The sequence below is a fragment of the Crocodylus siamensis genome, chromosome 6 (genome assembly GCF_052110815.1).
Source record: "Crocodylus siamensis isolate JL-2025a chromosome 6, ASM5211081v1, whole genome shotgun sequence".
NCBI classification, from domain to species: Eukaryota; Metazoa; Chordata; order Crocodylia; family Crocodylidae; genus Crocodylus; species Crocodylus siamensis.
The window spans coordinates 7006760-7022097 of record NC_143400.1 but is presented as its reverse complement, the minus strand read 5'-3'; the positions used below and the strand labels follow the sequence as shown (position 1 = coordinate 7022097).

The 15338-nt window shown below is 60.3% G+C and overlaps 1 protein-coding gene across 1 annotated transcript; it reads left to right on the top strand.

Annotated features, from left to right (window-relative positions):
• Positions 1–1018: 1018 nt before the first annotated feature.
• Positions 1019–15247, top strand: LOC149860804 (twist-related protein 2-like). The gene is made up of 4 exons (XM_090056314.1): positions 1019–1145; positions 1260–1411; positions 1742–2424; positions 14165–15247. The coding sequence occupies exon 3, from the start codon at positions 1928–1930 to the stop codon at positions 2411–2413; it is 486 nt and encodes a 161-aa protein (XP_089912440.1). The 5' UTR covers positions 1019–1145; positions 1260–1411; positions 1742–1927; the 3' UTR covers positions 2414–2424; positions 14165–15247.
• Positions 15248–15338: the final 91 nt, after the last annotated feature.

Genomic DNA, 15338 nt, shown 5'->3' with positions numbered 1-15338 from the left:
TCAGCATGACACCCAGGAGCTGCACAAAGGTCTCCCCGCTGCAGGACAGGGCCCCCGCTGTCCATGCCCTGCATGGGCATCCCAGCCTGCCGGCGCCGCAATGTCTCCCTCCGTGGCAGGCCGCCCCGGGACACGCAGTACTCCGGGTACCCGCCTCGCAGGGGGCATGTGCCCACGCTGCCGTGAGATGCCGCTGCAATGTCGGGTCCATGCAGGTGACTCCCCCCTGAAACGTGGCTTCCAGCCGGCCCGCGGGCATTGCAAACACCTGCTTTGCACCCCCGAGGCAGCTCCAAATGTGCCCCCATGGCTCTAGTGCGCCTCACACTGAGCTGAGTGTGCCCCTGGCTGGATCACTACTGCTCCTAATCCACTTGGGCTCATTGATTCCAACCAGAGCTTTGAGGGCCTTGGCTCCAGGCTTCACTGCACCAAGTGACCCCCTAGAAACCCTGGGCCTTGCCTTTGGGACACTGACCTTGGGGCACTGGCGATGACCAGCTCCCTTCTCTCCCAGTAGCTGAGCGCCAGCCTAGCACCAACTTCCCCCCGGGTCCCAATGGGCTTCCTCGGGGGGGCGGGTGGGTAAGGCTGTTACCAGCTGGGTTGCATGGAGGTGGGTTAGCAATGTGTGAGCTTCAGGCTGTGAAAGCTGGTACCACCTATATCTCCTATCTACTTCGGCTAGTCTAGAAGGTGCAAATCTCCCCCTCCTTCTACTAGTGAAGGACCCTCTGCACGGGCACATCAGTCCGGATCATAGGGACTGGCCTTTCTCTGTAGCAGGGGCATGGCCTGTACCGGGGATCTCTGGAGTATATATTAATAACACCCTTTTCTAGAAGCAGGACACTGCAGTCCCCCTTGTTTTCCCGGGGGCAGGTTTGGGTGCGGTGTCTCGTGTTGTGACAGTCATTTTGCTAAGAGATCAGATGACGGATGGGCCTGGGGTGGTTTGGACAGGGCTGATCCCGCGTTGGGCAGGGGGGTGGCCTACACATGACCTCTGCAGGTCTCTTCTCTAGGTGACATGCACCCCGGGGGAGAGAGGAGTATAAAGTCCTGGTAGAAGTGCCCGGCGGGTCCCGCTACGAGCACAGGAGCCCGGAGGCCGGCTGGAGTCACCCGCCCTACACCTGGTGCAGGTGAGACGCAGGTACCTGCGATGCCCTTGGCCAGCAGCACGTCCCCGGGCTGCAGACGTCCACAGGCCCGAATGCATCCTCACAGCTCTTGGGCTTGATCCTCTCTTTTGCTAGCGTGTCCTTCCAAGGAGGGATAGGCCTGATGGCTGCCCTGGGAGACTGGGCGTTCTCCTGAAGCCACCGCATCCACCCTTGGACTTGGAGAGCGGGCCTCCCTGCCGGAGGCAGCCAACGCGGCTCCATGCTTCCAGGCCCATCCATTGCAGGTGAGAGACTCGGACGCGAGCCGGGCGGGCGAAGGTCGGTGCCCGCCTGGCGCGGGGCCGGGGGCGCCGAGGCGCTCCTTCCCCCCGGAGCCCAGGGAGCTGCCCCCGACGTCCGGGCGGCAGGCAGGAGCATCTGTGCCTAAGGGCTTGGGGTGTGCTGGTGGGGGAGGGAAGGAGGAAATCTGGAACCCATAAGCTCCTCTGATGTTTGCATTTACCGTGCACGGCTGCATTGGTCTGCGCCCGGCCCCTCCCCCGGCCCTCCCTGCCCTATCAGCAAAAGATATCCACCGAGTTTATCCGAACGTCCCTCCTCTCCGTCGCCCAAAGGCACAACGGACCCAGATCCTTGAAGTTTGGGGAGGCTCCGGAAGACGCTCGGCACGGGGGACACGGCGCGCCCGGAGCCGGCGGGGCCTGGAGGTCTCGCCCGATGCCCAGCGGTGGTGGCGAGCCGGTGAGGTCCTGCGAGGCCCGGGCCCCCGTCGCCCACCAGGTGAGAGCGGCCGGGGCGAGATGAAAGAGGAGAGCATGTGCCCGGAGTCCCCCGAAGGCAGCGCGGCCAGCAGCGAGGAGGAGGGCGAGCGGCCGCCCAAGAAAGGCCTCCGTAAGCGGGGGCAGCTGAGCCAGGCGGTGGAGGAGCGCGGCGCCCCGTCGCCCCAGGGCAAGCGCAGCAAGCGCAGCCCCGTGCCGCCGTCCTTCGAGGACGCGCACACCCAGCGGGTCATCGCCAATGTGCGGGAGAGGCAGCGCACCCAGTCCCTCAACGACGCCTTCGCCGAGCTGCGCAAGATCATCCCCACGCTGCCCTCCGACAAGCTCAGCAAGATCCAGACCCTCAAGCTGGCCGCCCGCTACATCGACTTCCTCTACCAGGTGCTGCAGAGCGACGAGCTGGACCACAAGATCGCCAGCTGCAACTACCTGGCCCACGAGCGCCTCAGCTACGCCTTCTCCGTCTGGAGGATGGAGGGGGCCTGGTCCATGTCAGCCTCCCACTGAGCCGCCCCGGGGTGAGTATCGCCAGCCGCGGGCACTGCCTGGCTCTCTCCGGCGCCGGGTGGGTGCCTGGTGGGGGGGACGGCGGGGAGGGCATTCATCGCTTCTTCAGGGAGCATCAAATGCACAGCCGCATGCAAGGGGTGGCGCTCGGGCCAGGTAGTGGCGTCCCTTCCCTAGCGGGAGGCCTGCGGGGATGGATCCAGCCGAGAGGAGGCAACGGGGCTGGCCGGGGAAAGGGGGAGAGTAAAGGTGTCGGGATGTGAGCGCCCCTCGTCACGGACCTCGGGGTGTCGATGTCCGTCAGGGCGCCTGCTAAGCTCAGCGGCGGTGTTAAACCAGGCCAGGATCAGGCCCATGGGCTACATCCAGCTGCCGGGGCCATTCTCGCCGCAAACGGAGCCCGATTCTCATGTCGCTCGTGATGTAACATGGCGGGGGGGGGGGGGGGACCCAACTCAAGTCATGGGGTCGCCGGCGTCTCCCCAAGCACTGTGCAATGGGGGCAGGCTGCAGTGCCCCCACCTCTCCCAGCGGTGATATAACGGGCCCAGCGCGCTCCAGGAAGGCGGCAAGACCACGAGCCGGGCCCCCCGTGCTAGCCCCGTGGTATCCGCGGTGGTCTTGCGGGCAGGAGAGAAGCAGGACTGGCAAGGGTCGGTCTTGCCTCCTCTCTGCTGGGCACCCTGCGCAGAGTCCCGGTCCTTGACAGATCGAGGTGATTGTCTGACTTGGGCTGCAGGGCTTCCCAGCAGGCCGGGGGGAGGCGCGTGGAGCCTGGGAGCTCTTCTCCCGTCTCTCCCAACGAAAGCCTCGCAAGCCCCGCTTCCCCCGTGAATACCGACCGTCTCACCCCAAGCAAATGCCCTCCAGGCGCGGCCCCTCCGTGCTTTCCAGCTCCCATCCACGGACTTATAAAAGGAAGGGGAAAGCCCTCGCCATCCTCACCCGTTGCGTATAGACCCCATGGCAGCTGGGAGCTGCTGGCAACTCCATGCCCCTGGACTGGGACAGGGAAGCAAGAGCCGGCGTAGGAAGGCCCTGGCTAGCCCCAAACCCTGGAGGGGTGCTGGGGAGAGTCCCGACCTCCTCGCTAGCTAAAGCCCGAGCACAGGAGGCTGCCTGGCCCTGCCTGGCCTGGTGACAGCCCCTCCAGCAGCTCTGGTTATGGTGGGCCCTTTGCCTAACTCCATACGGCCACGTTTCTGGCTCAGGTGCCGCTGGATGCTCGCTTGGAGTTGGCCTCCTTGTTAGCAGCACTTCCCCGCCCCGCACCCTCCAGCACCATTCAGACCCGGCGGCAATTTAGGGGCCTCTTCTCCTGTTTGGGTGCTTTGAGTTCTGGGCAGAGGGATTAGGACCTGATCCCCACAGCCCAGCTCACTCGAGCGCCTTCCTCCGGGGCTGCGCCCTCCCTTCGTTACAGCGTTTAGTCCGCGGAGTCAGCTCAGGGTAAGCTGGCAGCCTCGATATCAGAGCCAGGCGCCCGCAGGGGCAAGGGGCAGGATTTGGGGCATCACTTGTCCTGTTTCGAGATGAAGCTACGTGCTTTCCTTAATGCACATCAGGATGCCAGCCCCGCCACGCGTGTGTGCCCGGCTGCAGGGTAGGGGCAAGCGGGCAGCAACGCGCATAAGGACGCGGTGGAAGCACAAGATGGCTCCGCCAGAGCTGGGCCGACGTAGTCCCGTGAGCCTCGGCCTGCACGGTCAGCCGGGAAAGGCAGGCACCTAACTCCCCTCTGCCTCGGCCAGGCCCCACAGCCCCTGGGAAGGCTCTGAGCAAAGGGGGCAGGGACTAGAGACTTGATTTTTCCCACCCCCACTTCAGACTGCAGCAAACCGGCTGGCCACAAATGCCAGTCGCTCCGGACAGCAGGGAACAAACCTCTCCGGTGCATCAAGCCCACGGCTCATCACGGCCAGCTACCCCTGGGCCTGCTGCCTTCTCTTTACCCCAAAGCAGCTCCTGGCTGTGGGGTTTAGGGACTGCCTTGCCAAGGGGTTTAGGCACTGAGGTGGAAGCTGACCCAGCACTTTCAGGTGGGAAAACCATCTTTTCCACCCCCGATAATATAAGTCGCCGGTGACAAAGACCTTGAGCTGCCCTTACCCTTCCAACCCACTCCCCCGGGAGGGAACTAGTTAGGTGTCCTGTGGTTGTATCAGGGTGGACTGGGTCATTTTATAGCTCAGCTGGACCACGGATTTGCGTACGATGGTTTGGATAGAGTTGATCCTGCCTCTGATGGGCGGTTGGCCGCAGTGACCTCCAGGAGGTCCCTTCCAGTCCAACCGTGCTGTTGAAGGACCAAAAGTTTCAATGCATGAAAGCTATGAGAGTCGTAAGCAAACCCCAGCCCAGTGCTCACCCTCTGGCCTGTAATGCCACAGTGATGCACCGTCTAGACCCCTCCGGGTATTCAGGGCTCCCTAAATGTGTGGCAGGCTGTGAATATAGGGATGCTTTTGCTGAATCCATCCCAGACTTAAATGACCCACTCTGGCTCTGCCTCTTGAGCATCTGAGGGGATTTAGGCGCCTGCGTGCGATCCTGTTGCTCACATAAGTTGCAGTCTTTGCTGTCCAAGGACGCGTCAGCTGGCTACAGAGGTTGTGGCATGCTCCACTTTGCCATCCTGGCACCTCCTCCTGGTAACCAGTCCCTGCCTGGCAGTACGGCCCACAGCCCGGTGCCTTTCCCTGCCATCCCCTCTTCGCCCTGGGACCGAAGGCCGCTCCGGAGACACCACTGCTGATCTGTAGGGTGAGGCAGTGTGCCTAACCATTGCCATTGCTTTGAAATCAAGGACAGCGTGTCATGCCAGGAGCCATCACTGCAACAGCCGGGGTCTCGTGCTCATTCACATAGCAGCTACAAGGGGACTTGCGGCTGCCCGCTGCCCTGAGCCCAATCCCTGCACATAGGCACACACAGGCACACGTACGTGCGCACACATGCACCCGCACTGCCTTTTAAACTCGTTGGTAGCGTTAGCTCGAGCAGCAAGCGGTAGTTCACCATATAAGCCTGAAGTCGAGCAGAAGGCAGGGGAGATCTGCTCCTTTTATAGATCTAGAGAGAGCCCAAGCTTTCATGAACCAGACTTCGCTTCATCAGACGCGTGAAAGCTTTTTGCTGGAGAATCCTGCTGCCCTTTTTCTCTCCAACCTATCTCATGGTGCGGAGGGGGACGGTGGCACCTGGGACCACGGCCTCGTGCCTCCACTTGCCCATCAGTTTGCCAGGCCGGAGGCACGCGTGCCAGGCTGTGCGATGCCGTGTCTATAGGCAGGCATATTGATTTCAGCCAGGTTGTGCTTGGCAGGCATTTCCTTCCCGTGATATGCAGATGAGCTAAAGGCCTTCCCATTTACAAGAGGTTTTAAGTGCCTCTAGCCCAGTAAGCTTGGAGCTATCTATCAGTGCGGGTAATAGTCCTGATGTAGGACTCTAGCTGGCAGCCGGGGCTGCTTCAGGGTATATCCTTCGTACTGGACTTGTCTGCAGGAGGCCAGTTAGGGCGGGCGATAAGGATAGGGGAGCCTCTGAAGCACAGGACAAAAGGAGAAAGAGCCCACAGCAAAAGCCAGTTGGCCTTATCTCCCCAGCGAGCTAACAAAACCAGTGCTTGCTGTGGAGCTGTAATTTTATAATGCAAAGCAGCTAATGACCACTGGGTCTGCAAGCAGACTGGTCTCTCCTGGAACTGTGCCTATAAAATATCAAAGGCTGCTGAATGCGGCTATGCCCTTGTTAAACAGGAGACGTAATCGGGGGAAGGAGAGATGGAGGCCTCCCGGGCGAGAAGAGTCCCGTTTGAAGTCTGCCGTGCTCATGCGTTCGAGGGGGAAGGAAGGATCATTTTGAGCCCATTAAAACACAGGCCGGGGTCCCTCGCGGGAGGAGGTGAGGCTGCAGCAGGAGAGCTCCTGGGCTCTTCCACCGCTTCGGCTAGTTCAGGACATGCAAAGGCCTCCGCGGGTGCTGAAACGTGCCTCCTAGGGACAGTAGCCCTTCGGGGTTGGGATGAGGTCGGGTCTGGCGGCTGCTTATTTCTTCCCCTTGTCGTTTTTAAATCTGTCTTTTTGCACCATGTTAAAGTATCAGCCAGCAACGGGCGAGGGCATGCTTCCCCCTCCATCCGCAGAAGGGGAAGGGATGTGTTGGGGGCTAGAGCCTGGCAAAGAGATTCCCCACGGGCACAGCCCGTGACCACGAAACCAGGCCGGGAAGGCAGTGGGTAGGTAGCCGAGCCAGATGGCACGTGGCAGCCAGCGTGGTGATTCGGGGGTGACCACTGTAAATCAGGGTAGACGTGGCCCCTTGCCCACCCCTGCTCCCAGTGAGGGCAGATGGCCTGTTGGAGGGGGGGAAGGCTGCTGTGCGAAGCGGAGGGTCCAGCTCCAGATCTTGGGCAACGAGCAGGTTTCCTCTCAGCGCTGTGGTGGGTGGGCACGTCCCGCTGAGACCAGCAGGCAGCTCTGGGGGTTCCCGCCAGGGTTTCCAGGTGCTCAGGGCTAGCTGAGAGGCCTGCCCTCTCTCAAGCAGCCTGTGGGGTGAAGCCAGGGCTTTTTGGCTCCCTTCAATGTCCCACAGACCCCAGCCCTGGCTTAGCAGTCTGCTCATCACCTCTCCCTGCCCTCTGAGAAATGCCCTTGCCCCAAAGCTGTGCCCGCGGTGGAGGGTTCTGCTTCTCCGGCCGCACCTCTGCAGCCTGTTTGCACTGGTGCTGAGAGCGGGGTACAGGCCTGGCCCCTGGGAGCCCACACTGCCCCGGCACGGAGACCCCTAGCTGAGGAGGTAAGTGCTGGCACCCCCCACCCAGGGCATCCAGGGTGCTCGTTACCCCCTACGGGGATGTTCAGCTCCGAGTCTCAGGCTCTGCAGTGCCAGGCAAGCCCAGGCACCAGGGGCACTTGTACACGTATGTGGTTTAGGGCTGCAGCTCCAGGTGTGCTGGGCTGCGGGCATTTGCCACCTTGCGTCTTTGCTGCAGGACCGTCCCAGAGCTGCCTCCAGCCTTTGGGCCCTGGGGAGTCGTCTGTGAAGTCCTCCTGTGCGGGGACCTGGGGGAAGCATCGGAGCATGGAAGAAGGGGGGGATTCCCGGAGCCTGGAGGGCAGGCTGCCAGCTCCAGGCGCTGCTCAGTGCAGTCCTGTGTGGTCCCTTGGAGCTGCCCTGTGAGAATCACCCACTGGCTGGAGCCCCAGGGGAGGGGATCTGCCTCCAGACCCCTGGACATCACCCTTTGCCCCCTTGTTCTGCTTCTGGCTCCTTTGATGGGTTATAAATAAGCAACCAAGGACTCTGGCCCAGAGCACGCGGAAGCGAGGGGCTGGGATGAGTCATTTGTCCTTGCATCAGTTTTTCGGAGTGAGTGAGAGGTGAGAAGGGGAGCTCAGCATAGCCTGGGTGTTGTGGGGGGCAGAGGTGGGGAGCTGCTGCTGGGCTGCTCTGCGCGTATGTGGGGACATGCATGCATCTGTGTGCATGCCTGTGTCTGCGTGCATGTGTGTCTGCATGCATCTGTGCATGTGTGTGGACATGCGTCTGTGTGTTGGCATGCATCTGTGTGTGTGTGTGTGTGTATCTGTGTGCACGCATACATCTGTGTGTGTGCATGCGTCTGTGCACATGCATCTGTGTGTGCCCCTATGTGTGTGTACCTGTTCATCTGTGCATGCATACATCATACGCGTGTGTGTCTGCATGTATCTGTGCATGTGTCAGGGCACATGGCTGTGTGTGTGTGCACGTGTGTCTGCAGGCATCTGTGCATTTGCGTGTGTCACATGCATCTGCATGTCTGTGTGTGCATGTGTCTGTGCGTGCATGTATGTTGTGCCTTTGTGTGCACATGTACATTCGCATGCATCTGCGTGCATATCTGTGTTGACATGCAGCTGCGTGCTTGTGTGTCTGTGCATACATACGTGTGTGTGTTTCTGCGTGCATCTGTGTGTGTGTCGTGTGTGCATGCCTCTCTCCAGTCCTGTGGCTCTCCAGTCAGGCCCAGCCACAGGGTGTACATGACAGTGCAAGGGCTCCCGGCTCTGCCCTCTCATGTGCGGTGTTGCTGGTCCGTGTGGGCCCGCGTTTTCCTGCTGTGAGCCATTCCATGCATGGGGACCCACGACACGTGTAGCTCCGAGGGTGCGGGTACCCACAGGTGGCTGCGGGGAAGAGGGAAGGGGGTTGCCCTGGGCCCAGAACAGCAGGCAGGGGGTTGCATCGGCTGCGGGGAAGTCTCGTGGCCACGACTTTTGCTGTGTAGGCCTGGACATGGTTCACTCCTGCTGTTCGCAAGCCTGGGGGTCTCACAGTGGAAGCTGGGTGCAACCACAGACATCTGGCGTGGTGGCCGTGCCAGCATCCTGGGGGAGGAGAACAGTGCTGCGATGTCACGGGAAGAATCAGCGAGGGTCCAAGACACAACGAGCATCCCCGCCGTGGCAGAAAGAAGCAGGATCTCTTTAGGAGACCCCTGAATTACCGCCCCGCTCAGCAGGGGGACCCCGCTGCTCCTGCTTTTTCCGAGCATCTTCTAACCCCAGCTGCTCTGTTCCCCAGTGCCGGGGATTGGAAATGTGGATCTACCAGGGCTCAGCTCGTTAAGCTCCTTCCCTGGTCCCAATAGCTCCAGCAACCACTTCTATCCCGATACCACCGTGTGCAGCGCTTACTGCTAAGCCAGTCCTGGAGGCTGGGGCTCCTTTGGGCACTAAAACACTGAGCATGTCAGGATTAGTTAACGTTAAAATGGAGATAGGGTTACATCGCCCTGCCCTAGCCATCATTAAAGTGTCTGCTGGTCGCGGGCCCTCAGGATCTCAGCTGCATTTATTTAAAGCGAGAGGAATGCCTTTGAAACACGTTGGGGTTTCCTTGCTGGATGTCGGGCGAAGGCACCTGGGACCCGGCGGGAAGCAAAGGAGATGCCATCGCAGTTTTTCACTTTTCATGTCTTTGTTTCCTATAAAAGGGAAGACGAAAGAAGAAGGAGACATGCAGGGCCCCTTCCCCCCAATCCACCCCACTGGGCCAGATCCCCTAAGGAGAGCCAGATGCACCGCTGCCCCCCCCCGGGGCACGTCCAACAGGCTGTTGGGACTGTCCGTACATGCCCAGTGTGCAGTGATTGCAAGGTTCAATAAACCCAAGCACATGAGAGTAGGAATTCAACACCAAACTTTACTTGTGGAGCAGTTGGCAACTTCTGCAGACCCTTTGTCTGGCTTTAACTGACCTCACTGCTTCCTAACTCCAGGGACCGTCTCCCAATTCCCAACGTCCTCACTCTCCTGCTGGGGAGCCTTTCTAAGTTATAGCTTCTATTGCTGTGTCTTCCCAATAACTGCGAAAACCCATTATCGGAGGAGAGGTTCTCATTTCTCTTCAGTTCTTTAACCAAGTCTGTGAGTCTTGCAGGAGGTTTCACTTTTCTCTTCGCCCCGCAAAACATCGGCTCCAGTTTCCAATTTGTTTTCAGTGGGAGCTTTTCCTCTCCTTCTTGATAGACTGGAGCTCTAGACTGGGATCCGATGGGCTTGCATTTCCAGCAGACTTTCTTCTGCACAAAGACTAGAGCTCACAAGCTGCAGACCACGGAGGCTGACCTCCTTCTGCACGATAGTGTTTGCAATTGTGCCTGGAGGTACGATTCTTCCCATAAGGGTGCGGCTGTTTCTTGTGTTAATGGAACGGTGGTTTCTTCCTAAAAGGATTAGGATTGGGCTGCATGGGTAGGAGCAGTGCCAGCAGATCGAAGGCAGTGATTCTTCCCCTTCTGTTCAGGACTGGAAAGGCCACATCTGGAGTCCTGTGTCCATTTATGGGCCAGAAAAGGTGCGGACAAATTGGAGAATCGGTAACGAATATGGTTCGGGGGCTGTAACACATGACTTGTGAGGCAAGGCTGAAGGAACTGGGTTTATTTAGTCTGAACAAGGGAAGACCGAGGGGGGATCGAACAGCAGCCTTCAACTCCCTGGCCACGTCTACATGAGATGCTGACTGCGCCATTGTTACCATGCGGTCATGTAGGACTTGCATAACCGAGCACTAAATGACTGCGCAGTCGCAGTAGTGTCCCTGCACGGCTTCCTGGTGCAAGAGCTCGTTACTACTGTGCAGTAGCATCGCGTCATGGTTTGTGCCCCGAGATGTTACTGCACCGCACTAATGAGCTACTGCGCATTAAGCTTCTTGTGTAGACGCGGCCCCTGCAGGGGGGTTGCAAAGAGAGCAGAGCTGGACTGTCCTCAGTGGGGGCAGATGGCAGGACAAGGAGCAATGGGCTCAAGCTGCAGCAAGGGAAGTTGAGGATGGATGTTAGGAGAAACTTTCTCTCTAGGAGGGCGGTGAGGGACTGAAGTGGGCTCCCCAGGGAGGTGGTGGAGTCTCCATCCTTGGAGGTTTTTAAGACAAAGCCTTGGCTGGGATGATGTAGTTGGGGCTTGGAGCAGGGGGTTGGACTCAATGTCACCTCCTGAGGTCCCTTCCAACCTTCATGGTTTCTAAAATGAGCTACATTTGGGCTGTGACACCTAAAAGGACCATCAGGAGGCCTGACTGTTCTGTCGCATCCTGCAAACACACATGTAGGGAGACTCAGTTCCTCACTAGCTGCCAGGGCTAAAATTGGGATCACCTCCCTCAGTACCGCAGCGAAGGGAGCTTGCGTGCTCTGCTTTTGCACTGGAGGCAAGCAGTACATCTCCCTGTGCCTGGCTTGTTTTTGCTCCTGAATAGCCGGTGGACACAGTGTTTCTCCCAACTTTACGCCTTGGTCATGGACTGTCACCGTAGCAGGCGCAGGGTGCTTGGGGCTGGGCTGAAACTGGCCTTTTCCCCAGAAAGTGTTGCCTAATGAGCCCCCCCCCCCCACAAACCGCAGCATTCAGGGGGCCACAGCTCCTGCCTTCTCCTGCCACTTGCAGGTGTATCCCGAGCACATTGGCCTGTGTGGGCACTGGTCTCGGCCCCCTTGGATGCAGATGCCAGGGCTGAGTGGAAATGTGCCTGGAGCTCTTCTGCAAGGCACCTGCCTTGCCAGGGGGCCAAACCCCTCCCCGTGGCTGGCTCCATGCTGCGGTGCCCCAACTTTGTCTCCCCCCAAGGTAGCATGAAGGGCTAGGAGGTGCGGTGAGACGAGGAAAGGGCACCTTGCCCACCTCGCAGCTGGGGCGGGCGGACATCATAGGGCCAGGCCGGGTGCTTCGGGGTGGGGCGTGCAAAGGGATGGATTCCCCCATTGCTCACTAAAAGGTGGATCTCACAGCAAAGCAATGAGCCTGGGGTCCCTTCCCCATTGCACCCGCCCAGGGCACGGCGTGGCACAGTGCTGCGGTTGCCGGCAGCTCCGTACAGCAGCCAGAGGACGGCGGGTCCCTCCTGGCTCTACGTGGAGGGTGTGGAGCAGCTGGAGGGGATCCAGAAGAGCAGCTGGAACAGAGCAGGGTGCGGGGGGGCTCAGCTGGGAGAAGGGGAGATGAAGAGGGACAGGGCGGCTGGGTAAGAGGGAAGGAGCTGGTCTCCCTCCTTGCAGAGGGGCAGGCATGAAGCAAGGGGACGACAGGCTCGGGATGCCTTCTGAGAAGATCACTGGGAGAAGCTGCCCGGGTGAGCCAGGGGATCCCCTGCACTGGGGCTTCCCGAGAGGAGGTTGGATACGGGAGGGTTGAGGACGGTGGTGTTCCACCTCTACCCTGGGGGCCAAATCTGGCCTGCGGGAGCTGTGTCCTCCTGCCCACAGAGCTCCCTCTGGGTCTGGAAACAGGGAGCCGTGGTGGCAGTCATTCACCGAGCTCAGCCAGTGCTGCCAAATGCCCAGACCTCACGGATGGGCCGGAGGACACGGCCCCGTGCTGGCGCGCGGGTTCGCTCCATGGCTCGATCCCGTGCGTGGAGCCAGGCCAACCCTCGGGACGGGACCGCAGGTTGCATTCAGTGCACGGGGCTGGGCCGGGACGTGGGAGTCTACCTGTGTGCATGGAGCCAGCCTGTGGATACTCATCCAGCTGGTGCCGGAGGGGTTGGGGAGGCTGGAGTGCCCGCTGCCCAGCCTTTCTGCTTGCCTGGCGCTTGAGCCCCACAAGGCCACGTCCCAGCCCTCGGGGACGTCGGCTGCTCCTGGATCGGACCCAGGGCTGGATCAGATCAGCAGGGCTGGAAAGGCGGGCTGGCTTTGCCGGCACGGCCCCGTCAGCGCAGCCAGCTGGCGAAGGCTGACACCCAGTGGCTGCGCTCCCACATCCCAGAGCTGCTCCGCTCCGGGCGATGGAGGGGGGCTGGGGGGACACGGCTGTGCGGAGGGTTCAGTCCCTGAGTGGGAGCAGACTGGCCCATCATCCAGGCACCCATGGGCTCCTGCAACGGGCCCCGAGTCTGTAGCTGGGTGTTACGGGTATGAAGGGGAGCCAGGCAAGGGAAGGCCTGCCTGGGAACCTCTAGCCCGGTCCCTGCCACATCTGGAGTGACGGAGTAGGGCCCTTTGAGCGGATGTGGGATTCAGAGCACCATAGGGAAGTCTTGCCACGTCTAGCCCAGCTCCTGCTCAAGGCAGGATCACCATGGACCTCGGGGTCCAGCCTGCTCTTGGCAAGTGCCAAGGTCTCTGGGCAGCCTGGTCCAGTGCTCGACCCCCGGCTCCGAGCCAACGAGTTCCTCCTCATCTCCAGCCTCCGTTGCCCCTCCTGGAGGCCGCTGCTTCTAGTCCTGTCCCCTGTGGCCACAGTGAAAATCCCTTCCCCGTGCTCATCCTGCAGATGCTTTGCACACTGTGCTCACATCCGCCCTGCCCTCCGCCTTCTCCTCTCGAGAACACCCCTAGCTCTTCCAGCCTTTCCTCCTCTGTCCTGTTTCCCGGCCTTTAATCATTTGGGTTGCTCTCCACTGGAGTCTTTCCAACTTGTCCCCATCCTGCAAGAAAGGAGAGCTCACCCCTCTGGTCCCGAGCATCAGGCAGGTAGAGGTGCTCCCTCCGGAGCGGCCCCAGGCTGTGCACGGCCCACGTGCTGTAGGAACGGGGGCTGAAGAGGACTGGCTGAGCAGGCCCTGGGCTGTGGCTCCAGGCTCGGTGGCCAGCCCGGAGCAGCCGTGCAGGGGAGCTTCCAGATGTGGCCTCACCTTGCAGGGACTCACCGGCATTGTAGGGGAAACACGGCCTCATGCCCCTGCAGCAAAGACAGCTCTTGCTGCCTGGCTGGAGCCAGCTGGGGTCCTAGCCCTACCTTCCTGAGGGGTCGGTGGTGTGGCCTGCCACATTTGGGGTATCTTGCTGATAAGCTCAGGGCATGGCCTCTGAATCAGAGCTTCCCAGGCCTGAAATGCTGGAGGCTGCAAGGGAACGGGGGCGGAAAAAAACCCTGCTCCGACCCAGTCACTCCCCTTTCCAACCTCCGCTTTCTGCAACCCTGTGTGACTGCCCCCAAGGAAGGAAAGGGACATATAAAAATGGATGGATGGGGTATGGGGATGGACAGATGAATATAAGGACATGCTGCTAGTCCTCCCCACCTGCATTCCCACCCCCATTTGCCCCCTGAACCCCAACACCTAGGGTCTGAGCTAGGACAGGGCAGTTACACGCTCAGCAGCTGGGTCTGAGTGCACGTGCTTGTGGCCAGAGGTCACTGGCTGCGTGCGTGTGTCCAGCCCTGCCCCTGAGGTCCATCCCCCCCGGGGCAGCGACGTGGTCTGGGGTGCATGGAGGTGCCTGGCTGTGCTCTGACTCTGCCTCTCTCCCCCCAGGTGTTCCCGTGAGGAGGGAGGATCCAGACTTCAGCCTCAACCCCAACCATAGCCTATAAGCCAGCCAAAAAGCCAGCCATCCCATTCGTGCCCAGTGCCTGCGAACCAAGTCGGCTCCCCTAAGGATCAAGGCCTCCCTCCTGGCACAACGAAGAAGCCCCCAGTGCCTCGTCCTTTGACAAAGACCCCCTGAGGACGCGGGCTCCCCAGCCAGGCACGGACCCCTTTGCTCACCTGGAGACTGTATAAAACTCTCTGAAAGATAATTTATTTTGGAGGAGCTGGTCAAAGTAACCAGTTCAAACCTTGTATATCGGGGCTTGCTTTTGCTTTGCAAGTCAGGGTATTCGCCTGCGGGGGATCTCAAGGCCTCGGCCTTCTGAAGGTGGAGCCCAGGGGCGTCTCCGCAGGACTGGATAATGCAAAAGCAGGCCTGTGTCTCTGTTAAGTCGTGCTCAGCTGAGCTCTCCCTGCAGCCAGGCCGGACTTGCTTTCCACAGCCAGGCAGCGGGTCTCACTTGGTGAGGTGAGAGCAACCTCAGCCCATTTTGTTGGGTGCTGGGTACCGTGGAAAGCAGCTGGATTGATGCCCTGGCAGGGATAAACCCTGCTGGAAGTCGCATGGAGAAGAACTTCATCCCAGCTCCCTGCCGCCTTTCCTGAGGCTGCCTTGAGACCTGGGTGGATGACCCAGGTGTTTAGTAGGATGCTCTTGGGCAGCTGGCCTGGGACAGGGTCTTCCCGGGAGCGACAGCACAGACTGCGTGGGCCGTACTGCCTCGGGTCAGCCTGGGACACTCGCAGACTATTTGTACGTTGCCTTGGTGCTGCCTTGAAAGCCCACGTGCACAGCCATGAAAGCGGAAGGGCCGGCGAGCAGAGGAGAGACTACAGCTCCCTCGACCGCCCTGGTCTCCACGCTCTGGGATTGCCCCAAGATACGAAAGGAAGCACGGGAGACCTCACCCGCTAAGTGCCCATGGGGCCTCGGCCCCTCCGTGCCTAACGCTTGTTATTCTCTTGCTGTAAGGACTCTGCTTTCTGACCAGCCCACATTACAATAAAGTCGCGATTTGTACCACATGCGGCACCTATGGGTCTGTGCATGGTCGGCGGGTTGGGGCGTTTGGGAGTGGCGGGCTGCCATCTGCACCCTCGTATAGCGCGTAGCCCT